At 41.6% G+C, this 20,057-nt stretch overlaps 1 protein-coding gene across 2 annotated transcripts in view; it reads right to left on the reverse strand.

The window, feature by feature from the left end:
* LOC121547347 (protocadherin-15-like) overlaps positions 1-20,057 on the reverse strand; it is a 225,215-nt gene that overhangs the window by 183,699 nt on the left and 21,459 nt on the right. Inside the window, exons 2-3 of one of the 2 annotated variants that reach the window (XM_041858563.2) lie at positions 16,344-16,402; positions 362-479 (exon numbers count right to left, since the gene is read on the reverse strand). In XM_041858563.2, the coding sequence (XP_041714497.2) occupies positions 362-452 (91 nt within the window). In that variant the 5' untranslated portion in view covers positions 453-479; positions 16,344-16,402. Of the gene's footprint in view, positions 1-361; positions 480-8,602; positions 8,913-16,343; positions 16,403-20,057 lie in introns of those variants that run through there. The other variant, XM_045209824.1, reaches the window with a different exon arrangement.

Below are 20,057 nucleotides of genomic sequence, written 5' to 3' on the forward strand. Positions count from 1 at the left end.
GACTTCACTAACGTCAAGTAAAATATGCTTCCATGAGTCAAATATCGCCACATAAATCCAGAGGAATCTGTCAGGTTGAATATGAATCAACGAGCAAACGGCTACAACTGAGCTGGAGTATAGAATCAGAGCTTAGCACTGGGTTGAGGCAGTTTGAACATATCAGTTAAGTTGAATCTGAGACCATGAAATCAAATACAGTGGTACAAATGGTATAGAAATACAAAATGTTCATCAAAATAAACCCATTCAATGTATTTTAGCAACTGGGTATTCTGAAACAAAGACAAACAGGCAAATGTAGTTTTATATTCACCTATTTGCATAGGTTATGGGTACTGATGAGGTATAGAGGACTTACCGTCTGTGTCTTGTGACAGGCAACAAGTGGCTAACAGCAGAAGTCCTATCCATATTCCTAACCATTTGAAGTGCCATGACCTCTTTTGCATTTTTGTCAAGCGTTACTGTGTGCCCACCTGGAGGGAGAGAGAGAAAAGAGAGAGATGAGAATGACTTTTTCTGTCATGTACATCATAACAGCCACGGGTTGACTTGAACAGCAAAAACTACCCATGGCCCAATTCACTAGGTCTTAAAATCTACATAGCCAGGTGATAATTAATAACTGAACTCTTGTAGATCCAAACTTTGTAGAATACCACATCATTTTTACATCCACATGTAATGGCAACATGAACATCAACAACACAAAGCAAACAGAAACTGTTATGGTATCTTCGTCATGGTATCTTGACACGGTATCTTATCTCCTTACAATTCTCTACAACATTTGCCACTATCTCTCAAGAATTCAGAAAACCTAACCCTCACAGGTGAATTACAGGTATTCCGAAAGGAATCCGACATCGGAGCTTATGAGTCAGTCCATTTCAAAGGAAATTTCCCATCCAATTTTACCTTTGGGAAATAGTCTTTTTTCGAAGGGCTATGGGTGTCTTCTTTCAAATTCAGGTTCTCTCATGTAATACTATCAGGGAGGAACTACATTTAACCTTGCCCTTTGAAGTAGACAGTGAAGTTGATAGTGTTTTCCACCTGAGAGATACAGTCCACAATACAGTATAGCTTTGATGTTTCCTCCATCATGGAGGCTCCATGTCTTCAGTGGTAACTTATCTTACTGTATGAAAACCAAGCTCTGCCATTTATCCCTGCACTACTGATAATATATCCACAAAAAATGTTTGGGGAAATATATTGAGAGGATAGTGAGAGGATAATGTTACGGTCAAATTACATGCAATTGCTGTGAACTGTGAATTTATGACCGTGTGGATCTCACAGACGGTGCAGAATGCAATGTTTTGCATTATACTTCAGTAAAAAGAATTTCACTGAAATTAAAATATTAAACCAATGGGCAATGGAGAAACACAATGGATTGACAAACTTTTTCAACAGGAGATACTTTGGCAGAAAGTTTGAGTCCTGAGCTAAGGAAAGATCCCAGACAGACAGAGACAGATCGTGACGTAGGCTTTCAAGCCAACCGATTCCTTTAACATCAATGCCCTTCTCTTTCTGAACTGATCACTCCACAGTCATGCAAGCTCACTGATCATTATGAAAGGTCTTTGTTCCTCTCAACCAAGAACGTCTTTGGAGACACAAATGTAATTTCATCCACTTTATTGTCAGAACGGATGCACATCTTTCCCAGTATTGATATAGGTCTCAATAAGCTAATGGCCCAAAACAGTACCTTTCACTTCAGCTTTAATCCCTGAGAGTAACAGTGTGATTGGCTCAACCTCCCAGCAGCACAATCTCACAAAAAGGCTCAACATCTACTCTTAACAACAATTACATTTTTCTTAATATTCTTTGAGAGGGAAAGCTAACATATTTTTGGAGAATAAAATGATTTCCAATATTTTGTAAAGTGGAAAAAGTTGACATCAGAAGAGAAAAACACTATTATTTGCGACATGATGGGGTTTATCTTGAATAGGCTGTTGGTTTGTCCTGTAATATAATGTCTATAAATTGGAAGAGCCTGGAAAGCAACATGGTACTTTGGAAGTCATGAATGTGTATTGCCTCTCCAACACAGTACTCAGAGGAGGAAGCTGAGAAGCAGACAATGATCAGCTAGGTAATGGACCACATTGAACTTGTTAACACTGTTAATCCATTTCTGTCACCAGTGTTTCACTAACTCTGTGAGGAGACACACCATTAGCCTGGCGAGCTATCTAACGGGAAACTATTCATTGGGAATAATGAGGCGCATAGGGAATGTGATGTGGCGGAACTGGAAATAACACTGAAGGATTACTCTCACCGGTAATTACTAGATCAGTAAAAATATGCCATCTTTACCTTACTTCACCTAACATTTCAGTAAAAACTCTATAAACCTTTAAACATATTGATCCATCCAATAGCACTCTGATGTCTTGGAAAATAAAATCCAAAATACTTTGCCAACAAAATGTTACATCTCATTATTGTTTGGACACTGTGTAATGGTCTTGCCCAGAGAATTTACAAATCTATTAGGATGGTGAAGTTTGCCTCCATTATCCACAGTGAGAGGTAATCAGGCAGGACTGGGCTGTAGTGGAGCTGCAGCCAGAGGAGATTGGCTGCAGGCTGCAGTCCTCAGTTGGCACTGATGCCCGTCACTAACACTAACACCAGAGCACCTTGATTTACTTCTGCTCATTACTCATGCAAGAGGGCATCTCTGAAACATCCACAACCCTCTGTTTGCCCTCCAATTTGCTTTAAAGATCTCCAAGCTCTGCTAAAGCTGCTGAAGCCTAAGTGATAAGACAAAGAATGCAAAATGAAGGCAAATAATGAGGCAAATAAAAATATTAATAATTGGTTCGATTTGGTATGTTATTTGTTGTATTTGTGAATGTTTTTCCCTCATTAAAAAAGCTGTGAATGACTCATGTAGTTGTTCAGAGATGAATAAGGGGAACAAATTAATATAATTACGTGCTTTATAATCCAGATTGCCACAAATTAATTCTTTGACTGGAGTGCTTTTTGTGTTAATCATAATAAAAAAATGTATGATGCAAAGTGAAGTGGGCCTGCGTGCCCCGTGCATTCCCAAACATCCATACAGCACCTCTCTAGGCTTATTCTCATACTTGCAAGGGTTGTTGAGCATAATGTCCTCGACACTGTGCTTGAGCTATTTATTCTACAACACAGGTAAGTGAACTAAAGTATGCCAATGGATATCATTAGACATCTTAATGTAGCACTGCAGAGGGCTGCAGAACAATAGATGGCAGCCCTGAAGGTATCCCAGTACTATTCAGTCCCATGGACAGCAGCCCCAATAGCCCCAATACTGTTCAGCACCATGGACAGCAGCCCCAATAGCCCCAATAGAGATAGATAGAGATCTCGTCTTTGTATCTGTGCCATTATGGCGTCTGTCACAGCTCTATCTATCTAAATCAATCAAATCAAATTGTATTTGTCACATGCTTCGTAAAACAACAGGTGTAGACCAACTGAAATGCTTACTTACGGGTCCTTTTCCAACAATGCAGAGTTAAAGATAAAGATAACAAAATAAGCTTGACTTGCAGCCAGTCAAGATGCTCTCAATTGTGCAGCTGTAAAACTTTTTGAGGATCTGATGGACCATGCCAAATCTTTTCAGCCTCCTGAAGGGGAAGAGGCACTGTTGTGCCCTCTTCAAAACTGTGTGGGTGTATGTAGACCATGTTAATTGCTTAGTGATGTAGACACAGAGGAACTTGAAGCTCTCGACCCACTACAGCCCCATCGATGTGGATGGGGGCATGCTCGCCCCTCTCTTTCCAGTAGTCCACGATCAGCTCTTTTGTCTTGCTGACATTGAGGGAGAGGTTGTTGTCCTCTGACCTCCTCCCTATAGGCTGCCTCATCATCGTCGGTGATCAGTCCTACCACAGTCGTTTCATCAAACTTGCAAAACTTCATCATGGTGTTGGAGTTGTGCATCGTGGGTGAACAGGGAGTACAGGAGGGGTCTAAGTGTTGATGGTCAGTGTGGCAGATGTATTGTTGCCTACCCTCAAATGTCAGGCCTCCTGTAGCTCAGTTGGTAGAGCATGGTGCTTGCAATGCCAGGGTTGTGGATTCGATTCCCACGGGGGGCTAGTATGAAAAACATATGCACTCACTAACTGTAAGTCGCTCTGGATACGAGCGTCTGCTAAATGACTAAAATGTTAAAATGTCAGTGAAGACACTTGCCAGCGTGTCCTGGTATTCCATCTGGCCTTGCGAATGTTAACCTGTTTAAAGGCTATGGAGAGCGTGATCACACAGTCATCTGGAACAGCTGGTTCTCTCATGCATAGAAGGTATTTAGCTCGTCTGATGGCTTGCGTCGCTGGGCAGTACGCGGCTGGGTTTCCGTGAAAGTTTGCAAGCCCTGTCACATCCGTAGAGCGTCAGAGCCGGCGTAGTAGGATTTGATCTTAGTCCTATCTTGACGCTTTGCCTATTTGATAGTTTGTCGGAGGTCGTGGCGGGATTTCTTATAAGCGTCTGGATTAGTGTCCCGCTCCTTGATAGTGGCGGCTCTAGCCTTTAGCTCAGTGCGGATCTTGCCTGTAATTAATGGCTTCTGGTTGGGGTATGTACGTACAGTCATTGTGGGGATGACATCGTCGATGCACTTATTAATGACTGATGGGGTAAACTCCTCAATGTTATCGGATGAATCCCGAAACATATTCCAGTCTGTGCTAGCGAAACAGTCCTGTAGCTTAGCATCCGCTTCATCTGACCACTTCCGTCTTGAGCGCATTACACTGGTTCTTCCTGTTTGAGGTTTTGCTTGTAAGCAGGAAGCAGGAGGATATAGTTATGGTCTGGGCCTTGTATACGTTTCTGTGTGTGGAGTAAACGTACCTCCCGAGTGGCGCAGTGGTCTAAGGCACTGCATCGCAGTGCTAGCTGTGCCACTAGAGATCCTGGTTCGAATCCAGGCTCTGTTGTAGCCGGCCGTGACCGGGAGACCCATGGGGCGGCGCACAATTGGCCTAGAGTAGGGGAGGGAATGGCCGGCAGGGGATGTAGCTCAGTTCGTAGAGCATGGCGTTTGCAACGCCAGGGTTGTGGGTTTGATTCCCACGGGGGGTATGAAAAAAATAAAATAAAAAATAATGTATGCACTAACTGTAAGTCGCTCTGGATAAGAGCGTCTGCTAAATGTCAATCTAGAATTTTGTCGCCTCTAGTTAGCAGATTTCAGTTTCCCTGCAATAAAATCACAGGCAACGAGAAACGCCACCTCTGGATGTGCATTTTCTTGTTTGCTTATGGCCCTATACAGCTCATTGAGTGTGGTCTTAGTGCCAGCATCAGTTTTTGGTTGTAAATAGACAGCTATGAAAAATATAAATGAAAACTTTCTTGGTAAATAGTATGGTCTGCAGCTTATCATGAGGTTTTCTAACTCAGGCAAACAAAAATGTAAGACTCCCTTAACATTAGAGATTGTGCAACAGCTGTTGTTAACAAAGAGACACACACCTCCTCCCTTCGTCTTACCCGAGTCTGCCATCCGGTCTTGACGATGCATAGAAAAACCAGCGAGATGTATATTATCCATGTCCTCATTCAGCCACGACTCTGAGAAACATAAAATATTACAGTTTTTCAGGTCCCGTTGATAGGATAGTCTCGAATGGAGCTCAACCAGTTTGTTCTCCAATGACTGCATGTTCGCCTATAGAACAGAAGGCAATGGTGATATATTTGCTCGCTAACGTAGTCTCGTCAGGATGCCTCCTCGCCTGCCTCTGTTTCGCCACTGCTTCCTCTTTCCAATCCTGGGGATTTGGGCCTGATCCGGAGTAAGCAGAGCATCCAGAGCTGCCAACTCGTTGAAGTATACATTTTCAACCAAATCGAGGTTAGTGATCGCTGTTCTGATGTCCAGAAGCTGTTTTCGGTCATAGGAAATGATGGCGGAGACATTATGTATAAAAAAGTTAAGATCAGGAGTCCATAAGACAGCTAGTTTCCACTGCTGTACCTCATATGAGCACCATTATTAGTCAGCACCATGGACCACACTAGCACCAGTATATCTCCAGTACTATCAGCAGCCCCAATAGCACCAGTGCTATTCAGCACCATGTACAGCAGCCCCAATAGTATCAGTGCTATTCAGCACCACGGACGGCAGCCCCAATAGCACCAGCCTATTCAGCACCTTGGACAGCTGTGCCATTACCATTTACATTACATTTACGTCATTTAGCAGACGCTCTTATCCAGAGCGACTTACAATTAGTGAGTGCATACATTTTTTTTGTCATACTGGCCCCCCGTGGGAATCAAACGCACAACCCTGGCGTTGCAAACGCCATGCTCTACCAACTGAGCTACACGGGGCTATTACCACAATCCCTTTAGCAGAGGAATGATATGAGCAGAGGAATGCAGAGAAAGAACAAACTGTGAGCCCACAATTGTATAAAACAACTTTCAAAGCTGACTGCCTCCAGAAGAACATTTGGTTATAAGAAAAGGGGCTCTCAATAATATACTCAAAGCCAAACTCATAATTCTGAAGCGTAGAGTAGATAAAGGCGAAAGCCTTACCAAGTTTTGGAACGCTTCAAAACAAAACACAGACCCTCATTCACATACTCTGTTTGAAGGTGTAGCGTTCAACCTCCATGACAGAGGTCAAACCTCTCCGTCAGTGTTCTGTTCTTCCGTCCTCTGGTTGGAAGTGAACTGACTCCATGCAGGTTTGGGGAGAATGGATCAGACAGACACAGCAAAGACTATTTGTTTCAAATGACAAGCTTATTCAATGAATCCCCTTTTGTTCTTTCCCCCTGTTCTGTTCACTGCTGCTGGCTACAGATTGGTCTAGGTGGCAATGATGGATGGTTGCGACAAACATCCCTGGACAGCTAATTAAAGAAACCTCATTTGATAAGGGGGCTCCAGACTTAAAGAGCATTAAATGCACGGCCTGAAAGCAGGCTGAATCCAATTACTCATTGTCCTTAATGACAGAGAGAGAGAGAGAAAGCTTAACAAGCTATTGGCAACCAGTCTGACTATGTGTATGATTCGAAAATGCATTTAAAGGCATAAAAAATCTATAGTAATTTATCTGTCTCTCTGAATGAGAGACAGATATGCCTCTTGTAGACATAGTGGGAAATGCAATTCAACGAGTATCTGCTAAGAGCAGCTTGTTGACCCTGACCAGGAAGTGACTCACTGAGATCAGTGATGAGCCCATGGCAATGTGTACACATCTGAAATGGTCAACACGATGACCTGGCTAAACATCAGAAGTGAATTTGATGTTGCCTTTTTTATCTTACACTTGGAGAAGGTTACCATTACTTCCAGCCCAGAGGTTAGGCTTGAGAAACTGGGGAACTCCTGTAGTTCAGCATGTGGGCCATTGACAGAAGTTTGAAGCAGATTTTTTTTGTACCTCAATTTATTAGGTCTACTACTGGGCTGCTTTTTATTTGTATGTGGAGGCTGACACTTGAGGTCATATGAGTTAATGTGACACTTTGATATATCCATAATATACAGTTAGTTACACAACTTATGTAGGCTAATCATGAGTTAATACTGATATTATGCCTACGGTGTTATGGATTGGAAAATGAGGCTAGTCTAAAAAATTCACCAATGCATACATGCTTATAAATGTTAATGTAAATCCAGGTACTGTGAGCCTAAAGAGAAAGCCTTCCTTGTCCACAGGGCTTGGCTAACAGGCTATGGTAGATATGGCAGGTGGTAGGGCGGAAGGGTCACTGCACACATTCAGTTTGAACTGCTTTGACGAAAGTCTGGCATAATCCTACATAATAAGGCATCAGCGCTGAATATATCTATGAACACTGAGAAGATGCTGCATGCAGAATATTCATATTCCTCATGAGACATCCAAATGTGAGTGTCTTTATGATTTTGCTCCTGCTAAAACAGACACAAAATTCGGGAAGCATTGACAATTAAACGTAACCTTTTTTTAAACGCTGTAGGCTACCCCTCTTATTCACATATCAGTTTGGGACACTTTCGTTTGAAGCTGGGCTACATTTATCTTACATCTACAAAGACAAGGCAACAGATTGTTAAGAATGTTCACAGTAATTGGATGATCCTTTGCATAATCCTGCGTGCTTGATGTACGACGGGATAGTGTAAATGTACGCTTAATATAGAGAACTACAGTATTGTAAAGCTTTCATTCACGTGAGTGTTGTTGACAAAATGTCAGATTTAACGAATTCCATATAGTTTTGCAGGTATAGGATAACTATATTCACGTAGCCTATGTGGTGTCATGTTGAGGAAAACCGGCTACACGTTTGTATGTGTTCTATAACACGTTAATACAGTAGTCCCAGCAAATAATAACTAGGTCATATCGCAAAGAATCGTTCACCCAGGATGACCATTCTATGAAATGGACAAATAGTGGCAACCAGTCTATGAGAAAATCCACTGACTTTAGTAGGACGCTGCAATAGACTGGCACTTCATTCTGTAAGATCCTAAGAATGCATGTTTTTCAAACAGACTTTTCTTTTCAAACAGTAATTGGCTGAAAAAGTCTTACCATATTAGCTCTAAAGCAATGTAAATCCCGTTCAGATAGTGCTTCTTAGAGCAAAACGCATCCCTGAGGAATCCCTGAACATCATCCGGAACTCTGCCACCCTCTGTCTTCTTTGCTTTCCCGTTCCCGTTCTAGAGTAGCTTTCAGAACCAGAAATCACACACGCCTCCTGCGAGAAGTGGCAAAGCAGCCAGTGTGGAAGTTGCTCGTATCGGAATAGGCTCGGTCTGAATTGATGACTTCTACTACTTGAGCGCCTGAATAGTATTCCCCTTGCGCGCTCTATGTATTAACCTGAGCGTCGCTGCTAAGAGAGCAAATGTCCCTTGAAGCCATGCATTCACACCAGCACTAGAACGCCGTAATCTAATTAGGACACAAAAGGCACACTTAGATTATAGGTGCAGAATAGGCTGCATGCACCCCGCTGCGGACAGAGCACTACGTATGGGCAGACCAGACAGAGAATTCCCAACAGGCTACAACCAAGTATGAGCTGTGTTGTAAAGCCTATTAAATTAACTAATGACTCCTCAACGCGTTTCATGTTTTTGTAATGCCAAGAGACTGTTGACTATTGTGTGAGTACAGTACAGTACTGTAGCCTACACCTATGGGCTATGCTTGCCTAATTGCTTTTTCCTCTATTCCCTTCCAAAAAGAAAAAGGTGTGAGTCTACAGACCTATTGTGGTCCCACCTCTAATAGTAAAAGGGTTGGAGGTGGGGGGTGCAGTGCAGTGCAATTATAGCACAGTGGCTTTACCTATCTGTCCATCTGTTCAGTGAGTAGGATTACATCACATTTTGTTGAGCCAGGGTATTCAGAAATCCAAGGACCAGTAGTAAGTGGCCATCAAATCAACTGTGATAAAGTCGAGCAATGATAAAAAGGTTCTGTATTTCCTTTGTGTGAATGATGTAGTTACTGATGGTTAGGATTATGGGGGGGAAGAGCATGGTTGGTATTAATTTCAAATTACACTTAAGTTTAGGATGTCTCAGTCACAAGCAATAAAAAAATGAAGATAATGCAGTCTGTGGTGCAATAGTAATCACAATGATTATGAGGGAACTGACATCATAGATATTACAGATTGAATGATAATCGTTTTGCAATTTGGTGAGCTCCACACGTTGTTGACGCCCATTTGGAAAGCAGATGTTTGTTTCTTACAGTGTCAGGTTGTTATTTAATTATTCCTGATATATGATTTGTTGTATACACCTGGGAAGATCAATTCAACAATATATTGTTAAGCGATTTGAAGGGAGTTTGGGTGGGTGAAAAGTGGAGTTTGATGGTTAAAACTGTGAAGAAGAGGTTCGTTCCCACTTTCTCAGCAACCAGACTCATTCAATTTGACCAAGTAAAGCAAGGAAATCATATATTATGAATAGATGGGAAACCAAATTCACAGTAAAAGCAATCAAATGTATTTTACTCTGTGATATTACAGATTGGATGATAATCCTTTTGCAATTTGGTCTGACCTGAAAATTAACCATTGGAGCACGACAACATTAATTTACAACTTCAGATGTTTTAGTATTAACAAAACGAAGGGAGTTTTGTGAGGGTAATTCCAATCTCAGATGCCTCTATTATCTCAGCAACTCAGCAGACCGAAACCCTATAACATATACATCCACATCAATAAGAGGTATAGCAAAATAAACAACCTTCCAGTCTTATTTATGGGAACTTGACACATTACAATTCGCCGATGGCAACATGCCAACAATATGAGAGCCTTCAACACACAGAGAGAGAGAGAGAGCGGGAGAGAGAGCGGGACTATAGGAGCCAATCTACAGGCAGGCAATCAAGATTTGACAGACTCTGCCCAATGCAGAGACTAAATGTGCTCTTCTCATGGTTATTTAAATTATACAGGCCTCAATGACGTCTTCAATTGGACTGCCTGGGTTTGTTGTGCCAGCAGTAATGAATGTGTTATTTGGAAAGCGAGAATGGCAATAAGGGTACACTTGTAGGTCATTTGCACCAGCTTTTAAAAGCTCCTCTCTGAAATGGCTTTCCCCGTTGCAGATGAACAAACAAGGTTTTGGATGCACTGTTCTCTTGCATTATAATAAGGCAATGTGTGGACCTAATATGCAAATCTCCCTGTAATCAATGGATATATGTACACATTCCTAATGTATGCTCAAATTAAAATGACACATTTTGGATTAACACAGAAACCAATCCACCCTCAAATAGACTAGTGATTCATGCTTAAAAGGTGTTAAACACTGATATGAATATATTATATGTGATCACACAGGCCATGTATATATCACAGCCTGAGACTAATGATATATATATATATATATATATATATATATATATATATATATATATATATATATATATATATATATATATATATATATATATATATATATATATGTTTGGGCCTTTTGCTCTATATTTCCTTTAATATAGTGGCAAATCATAAGCTATGCTTGGACCTCAACTCGCCATTTCAAAGACCAACAGCAAATAAATGGCAGCTGTTCAACAATATGTAATTTTGCTTCACAAAGGATTTAGTCCATCTCAAGTTCAATGGACACAGAATACAATTCAAGAGGTGTATCTACTGTACAGAACCACCAGCATGTGACCACTGCCATTTCTTTTGACCCATGTTGTTAGCTGAGACTTGCCATAGGGCAGGAGCAAAGAGTGTGTGTTGGAGCTCTCCATGGTGCTGGCAATGCTTCGGCTCAAAGACAGCCCTCAAGTAAAACCGCCCAGTATGTTAAGTGGTGACAAATATGCTACTACTGTGTCATTGGATAATAACACATCCCAATATAGATATTAGGACAAGGGTAGTTAACCCAATGACAGCATGTAAACACAATGCTGTGTGCAAAGCTGCTATACTGTAGGAGGGCCACTCTGATTGAACACTGTGTCTATACGTGAAGTTAACACCCTTATACAGTACAGTACTTAAGACTACAAATCTCCACAGGGGTTCGAAGACATCAAGGTCGGGGCTTTGGCCACCTCTGAACCCTCATCGCCGGCCACCTGTCGACACATTCCTGTATCTCTCTCGCTCTCGTTCTCTCGTGTTTGCTCTCTGAGCTACTCAACAACTCTCATGGTTAAACTTTCACCCACTGCCATTCACGTACACACCAAAAGTGGTTTGGTTGTTAGCTACATTTCTTTCTTCACTTTCCAAGTATCACATTGTGTCCCATCACTGAGCTTCAGCCTGTGTCTTAGTTAGTGTAGGTCTGATAGAGAGAGATGATGCATGTGGAGGATTGCGAAGCGGCCTCTGGCTCTGTGGTCCATTATAGCAGTGCAAATTGCTCCTTCTCTGGTGGCAGTTAGGCGCCCTTGGGGCAGGAGCTGGCTACAGCAGGCGCACACACACACACACACACACACACACACACTCTGCTTCCAAATATCACTACAAAGTTACTGTGGAGTTGTGTGTAAGTTCTGACTTATTTTTGCTTTGGTCTCCACTGACAATGTGTTGGAGTTCCTATGTATGTTATGAAAGTTGTGTACTGTAAGGGTTGGGGTGAGGTGTGACCCATGTGCAGTGCAGGATATACAATAGGGAGTAGGCAGAGATGGTGAAACAAGGGTCTTTACTGGTGGTTCCGAAGCCAAAATACAAAATAACGGACTTATCACGATAAAAGAAAGGCGGAGCAAATAAGTCTCCAAAATCCGACTGACAGACAAAATATGAAATACTACCTAAGACTGAAACAATTAACGAAATAGGGAGAACACTTCTCAAGTACCTGTACATATATCTCCGATCAGACACTGAGTAGTACTGCTGGACATAGAGAAACTAGCAGAGAAAACTGAGCAAGGGAACACAGGGAAGTGAGGGCATAAATACACAGGTGAACCGATAGACACAGGTGACACCAATAAGATGATGATTAGTCCCGACTGTGAGTGAGGAGGTGCCTAAGGTTGTCGGAGGATGACACCTAGTGGGTCGCTCCGGAACTGCGACCCCCTCCTGTAACAGTGTACATTCGGTGACAGCCTACAGTAAATCTACACTCAGAGGCTATCAAGCATAATAAAGTGTTAACAAGGGACAAAGGACATTTCTAAATGGATATGAAGGTGAGGGTAGGTGTGGGTACAGATGTAAAATCTTAATTTGATCACTCTTTTGTTGCTGAGAATTTTCTTGCACTACAGGAAATGTAAACTTGTAGTGTATTCGAGGTTTAAAAAGGCTTCTGAAGTTTGTAATTTCCACTTTAAAATGTTAGACTTGATTTTCCCTAACAAAAAATGTATCAAGCCCTACATTACCATTAATTCTAATACACATAATAATTCACATTTCCTGTTGCTGCAGGATAATTTTCTTGGTGTAGCAAACTGGCTCAGATTCTACATCTGTAAGTGTCATTCATCTTTTATGTTTTAATGTGTTGCGTCCTTTTTCGGGGTTGGGGGAATATCTTTAAAACCTGCTTCTTAACACGTTCCCCAGGAGAGATCATTTGGAAAGATCCAAGATTTATTTACAGTGTCTTTAAAATACAACCAGCCAACAGGACTCTCAGTCTGAGCCTTAGAATCGTCAGATAAGAGCACTAGTACACCAAAAACCAGACGACTATTCAATTTAGTCATGGCAACGCTGGAGCAAGTGTCAAGAAATGTTGTGTCTGAAGTTTTGAAAAGCCCAAAGTCATTATATCTGCAGTTTCAGAGAAACTGTGAGAGGGTGATTACTGGAGATTACTACCACCTGCCTGTGCTGCCAGTCAGTGGTACCTGAGAGACCCAAGGCAGACAGGGCCAGGGGCCGTTCCAGGGAACTTGCACTAATAGAACTAATTACAAGCGAACTGGAAGGACACCCAAGGTCCTCCATTACAAGGCAGCAGCACCTCTATAAATGCGGTGGTGGCAGCTGACAGATTTTGTGGAGTTTCTTTGCAATATATTTACGACCTGCTTACTTAGACACCTTTATGGCCCCACTCAATCTAAATGGCAAAGCCCATAAATTCACCCTGAATATTAATGTGTGTTAAAAAGGAGGTATCTACATCGTTTTATGTTGTATACCAGCCCAGTCCACATTGTATAGCATGGTGCTGCGAACAGCTCAGAGCACAGTACTAATACTCCTATAGCTATTGTCTAAATCTTTACTGAACTTTGACCCTGTGAAGAGTTAGATAGGGCTCATGGTGGTTGGTCTTTTTTGCAATGTCTTCAAAATATACCTGTATGTGTGTATACAGTATATCTTCCCAGAACATGAGTTTTCAGGATGAAGTCTACACCATGTTCATAGGAGTTTCCGTGACACTTAAAATTTCAATTAAAGGCCTTTTCACACTACATTGTACTTAGCCCCAAGCTATCTTAGCCCCAGGCTAGATTGGCCCTAGGCTAGCTTAGCCTGTGTTCACACAAGCATTTGTTAACCCTGGGCTAAGCTTTAGCACTGGGCAAAAAATTCACACTTGTATGCCACAGATATAAGCAATAAGACATATTTAACACAGGTCCAGCAATGTGCTCTGAGCACTCCAAACCGCCAGAGTGAGAAGTGGAGGTGGTCTACTGCTCTACTATATCTGAATTCACACTCTCCTCAACGTCCCCTCTTCCAATCCACTTGTCTTGCTCCTGGCCACCCGCCCTCACCATTCAAGGTCACTTGTCCTCTGTGATGAGGGATGCACCTATCACTCCATTTTCTCTCACAGGGAAAACAACAGCTTGGTGCTGGATGTCTATTGTTGCTGACAATTGAGGTCTTAACATATAGCTAGTAGACAGATTCCGAGAGTCCTGGCTCTTGATTCGTTCCACCAGTGGTCATATACATAAGGATTTATAAAATATGGTACAAAATACATAAACATTCTAGATAAACAATGAGACATCTTGGATGAGTTCAAACAATGACATGAGCATAACCCAGCGTTTCCCAAACTAGGGGTCACGACCCCACGTGATATGAAAATTGGGTCGCGGGAGTATTTCCAAAATCCTGGTAAAAAGTATATATTAAAATATCGTCTTTGTCTCTCAAAATCATTGTAATGTGGTTAACCTTAAAAATCTAAATGAAAATTATTCAATTATTCAAATCTAAAAGTTAAAATTCAACCAGATTGTGGGAAAAGGCCACACTTGACCGTTGCACTTGAATCATTCCCACGGTGAATGGCTAAGCCCACTACGATATGAAACCACACACTATTGCAGAGACTTTGATATTACCGGCCGCAATTGATATGGTGAAAACAATGTGTTGGGAGGCAGAGGTACAGAAACTCACATCAATACCTTTGTCAAATAACACTGTGAAACTAAGAATTGAGGCTATAGCTAGCAATCAAGAGGAAACTGACTGAACGACTCAAAAACTCCCCACCTTATACTCTCCAAATGGACTTAGCTGTGAGGGCCTAGATGTCTTGCATTGACTTTTGTTCGCTACATTTTGGGGGATTCACAAGGACATATTGTTATTTCTCATGATTCTCAAGCATTAAACAGCACAGGGGATGTTCAGTGTGATGCGTGGCTATATTGACGAAAAACAGATTCCATGGAATCGAATGGTGAGCTTTTGCACAGATGGGGCTCCATCTATCACGGGACGGCGGGCAGGCCTCTGCACTCTAGTTATGAATGTGTCTCTCTCTGCCATATGGACGCATTGTATGACACACCCACTGAGCTATAATGGATACACCAAGAGCAACTGGCGGCAAACAGCTGAGTGCAGAACTCTGAGAAATGCAGCAGGTAACTTTGACTGTAAACTACATTGCGCATGCCTGTTCACAAAACTATGTGGAGATATGGGATCAGAGCATGACAATGTTCAATTTCACAACGAGGCTTGGTGGTTATTGAGGGGGAGTTTTGGAAAGATGTTTTGAATTGAGAGAGGAACTGTTGTTATTCGCAATGGATGTAAAAAATAGACTTTGTTGACTTTCTGTGTAATGAAAAGAAAATGTCTCTTTGCCTATGTAACAGACTTATTTGGGAAACTGAACGAACTGAACGCAGGAATGCAGGGGAAATACCAACAGATTTGACAGATGATTGACCAAATCCGTTTGACTGTGATCCTGGCTCAGTTGACATGCCGGTAAGTAAAATCGAACAGCTGATCAAGCTGTCAAGTGACCGAATGCTGCAGACAACGCATTCACGGGTCACTATGGAGGAGTTACTGACTAAAAGGGAATACTGTGCCGTCTCCCTCCGAGTATTAAAACTCATCGTACACTGATTCAGTGCTCCCGTCTGCATTAAAAATATATATTGATCGAGGTTGGATGTGACAGGAGAGATGAGGTGCGCACTGACTCTGAGAAGCTCCGACGAGACATGCATCAAGCACACCCATCTCATTAGTGGTGTTGAGATAAGATACATTCTGTCAGACTAATTTGCAATTGAATGTCATAGCCCCACATTAAATGTATACAGTATGATGGTTGGTTGAGAATACAATCAGAAACGCTGTTAGAATGTTTCGCAATTGACTGTCATAGCTCAATTAAAAAAGTAAACATTGGCTGTTAATTACATCATTTTTTTCACATGGTTGGGGTTGCGAGAATTTTCAGATACAAAATGGGGCCAAAAAAGTTTGGGAACCCCTGGCATAACCCCTGGCAAGGCTGGCATCAATAATTATATTCAGATGGTAAAACAAGAAACAAGGAAGATCAAGACTTACCTAGGTTGTTTCTTCTTGATCAAAAAGCATATCTTTCCTCTTGGCCACAATACCAGCACCTGAAAGAGATAAGTTTCTTATGGTTTTGAGCAAATATTTTATGAAAGGTTCTCTGTCGATTATAATACGTTCACAAATGATAAAAATATATATGTACAGTGGGGAGAACAAGTATTTGATACACTGCCGATTTTGCAGGTTTTCCTACTTACAAAGCATGTAGAGGTCTGTAATTTTTATCATATGTACACTTCAACTGTGAGAGACGGAATCTAAAACAAAAATCCAGAAAATCACATTGTATGATTTTTAAGAAATTAATTTGCATTTTAATTGCATTACATAAGTATTTGATACATCAGAAAAGCAGAACTTAATATTTGGTACAGAAACCTTTGTTTGCAATTACAGAGATCATATGTTTCCTGTAGGTCTTGACCAGGGTTGCACACACTGCAGCAGGGATTTTGGCCCACTCCTCCATACAGACCTTCTCCAGATCCTTCAGGTTTTGGGGCTGTCGCTGGGCAATACGGACTTTCAGGTCCCTCCAAAGATTTTCTATTGGGTTCAGGTCTGGAGACTGGCTAGGCCACTCCAGGACCTTGAGATGCTTATTACGGAGCCACTCCTTAGTTGCCCTGGCTGTGTGTTTCGGGTCGTTGTCATGCTGGAAGACCCAGCCACGACCCATCTTCAATGCTCTTACTGAGGGAAGGAGGTTGTTGGCCAAGATCTCGCGATGCATGGCCCCATCCATCCTCCCCTCAATACGGTGCAGTCGTCCTGTCCCCTTTGCAGAAAAGCATCCCCAAAGAATGATGTTTCCACCTCCATGCTTCACGGTTGGGATGGTGTTCTTGGGGTTGTACTCATCCTTCTTTTTCCTCCAAACACGGCGAGTGGAGTTTAGACCAAAAAGCTAAATTTTTGTCTCATCAGACCACATGACCTTCTCCCATTCCTCCTCTGGATCATCCAGATGGTCATTGGCAAACTTCAGATGGGCCTGGACATGCGCTGGCTTGAGCAGGGGGACCTTGCGTGCGCTGCAGGATTTAAATCCATGACGGCGCAGTGTGTTACTAATGTTTTTCTTTGAGACTGTGGTCCCAGTTCTCTTCAGGTCATTGACCAGGTCCTGCCGTGTAGTTCTGGGCTGATCCCTCACCTTCCTCATGATCATTGATGCCCCACGAGGTGAGATCTTGCATGGAGCCCCCAGACCGAGGGTGATTGACCGTCATCTTGAACTTCTTCCATTTTCTAATAATTGCGCCAACAGTTGTTGCCTTCTCACCAAGCTGCTTGCCTATTGTCCTGTAGCCCATCCCAGCCTTGTGCAGGTCTACAATTTTATCCCTGATGTCCTTACACAGCTCTCTGGTCTTGGCCATTGTGGAGAGGTTGGAGTCTGTTTGATTGAGTGTGTGGACAGGTGTCTTTTATACAGGTAATGAGTTCAAACAGGTGCAGTTAATACAGGTAATGAGTGGAGAACAGGAGGGCTTCTTAAAGAAAAACTAACAGGTCTGTGAGAGCCGGAATTCTTACTGGTTGGTAGGTGATCAAATACTTATGTCATGCAATAAAATGCAAATTAATTACTTAAAAATCATACAATGTGATTTTCTGGATTTTTGTTTTAGATTCCGTCTCTCACAGTTGAAGTGTACCTATGATAAAAATTACAGACCTCTACATGCTTTGTAAGTAGGAAAACCTGCAAAATCGGCAGTGTATCAAATACTTGTTCTCCCCACTGTATATATTTCAGAATTCTGAGCTACAAATAATCCTGCAGCAAATGAAAATGTGAATTATTATGTGGATTATAATGAATGGATATTTTTGTAGGGGTTGATACATTTTTTGTAAGGGAATCAAGTCTGAAATTTCAAAGTGGAAATTACAAGCTTCAGAAGCTTTTTTAAACCGCAAATACACTACAAGTTTTAAATGTCCTGCATTGCAGGAACGTTCTCCTGCACCAGGGTGATCAAATTAAGATCCTACATATGTAGTGATGGATGGTTAGAGGATTGTTGGTTGTTAATCAAACATCTAGAGGCCAAAACTGACAGCTGATTAAAAGCGCTATATGCATTCCCTATAATGTAATGACAAAGTCCTATAGATAAAGACAAACATATAAGTCCCATAGATGAAGACAATCATTGCTGTTTTGAACATTGCAGTGTAACAATAATGGTACCCATGACAACCCCCTCAACCCTCCCAAGCAATGATTGACTAGAAATGTGACTTTTCACTGGTTTCTCAAATGTCACACCTCCATCCTATTAAGAAGGATATATATTTTTATGTCAGAAGAAATGTGCGGGAAACCAGCTGATAACGATGGGCATTGGGCAACAATTTCTCCTCCCCTTCAGGGTTAATGCCTGCTGTGGGGAGATAATGAAGAACTATAGTCTGTATGAACCTGAAACCCATGTTTGCCTTAGTTTTAATTAACTGTCAAAGGCTGCGTTTACACAGGCAGGCCAATTCTGATATTTTTTCCACTAATTGGCCCATTGACCAATCACAACAATTAATGAAAATAAGATCAGAATTGGGTAGGTTTGGGCGGTATACCATATTTTACGATGTACCGGTATTGATGCACGGACCGGTTTGGGTTTTTACTTTACCTTCTATAACGGTATTTGATCGTTTGGTTTGTTAAATGGAATACACCATGTGTAACATCGATTTTCATAGTTTACTTCGCTACTTGAGTCATCGCTCTCTGCTCTCTCCATGCGCTTTCCACACAGACCTAGCACCGCTCCCTGTCACTCAAGGAGCACATTTGTTGTTCCTCGACCACGAGACACTTGCGTTGTCTGCATGGTCAATGCAGCACATGCAACAATGTTGATGACAACAACGCTGTTTTTACTTTGCTTCTTAATATAAATCCACTAGTGTTCTATAATTACACAATTCGTTTGTGTTTCTTACATCTGCAAACAGCTAGTTTTGTATTTTCTTAGCAAGTTGGGCCTACATCTTGTTAGACGCTAATGCTAATCGCTAGTTAGCTGGCTAGCTAGCTAATACATGTACTGAGTCAGAGCAAACGTAATTAGCTATACAGCCTCATAATCCCAGTGATGGTGTAGACATAAATCAGCATGTTGTTTGTGCAACAGTATCTTCTAAATCAAAGAGGAATATGTTAGCTACATGAAGTAGCTAAGAGAAAACATGAAATGCAGCCAAAGATTATAGGGTCCCCTAGGAAACACTTGTCAACACTTTGGTTCCTATCCTGTCACAATTACTCCTCCCTGGCATTTTCATTCGTTGTCATATCAAACAACACTGTATTCAAAGTGCCCACTATTATATTCTAACTATAGAATTAGAATAATCATTCTATTTCCATGATTCCAACAGTTCACCCAAGTGTTTTGCTCTAAATCGCAAGTCAAATCGCAATTGCAACATTTGGTTAAAAATAAAGCCTAGGTTGTTTGCCCATATCGTGCAACCCTACGTGGCAGTGTGGAAATGATCTCAAATTGGTGCAGGAAATGCAGAAATCGATGAAAATGCTGACAATTATTTTGGGTTGATGTTGAATTGAACAGTATAAAACAATCAGAATGGAGAAAGACCCATTGAAATCACTTAGAATGTATGTGTTGCCACCCTAGGGTCACGCACTACTCATAAAGAAAATGTAGAACTTTTATCATTTAT

Source organism: Coregonus clupeaformis, chromosome 31 (genome assembly GCF_020615455.1).
Source record: "Coregonus clupeaformis isolate EN_2021a chromosome 31, ASM2061545v1, whole genome shotgun sequence".
Lineage (NCBI taxonomy): Eukaryota > Metazoa > Chordata > Actinopteri > Salmoniformes > Salmonidae > Coregonus > Coregonus clupeaformis.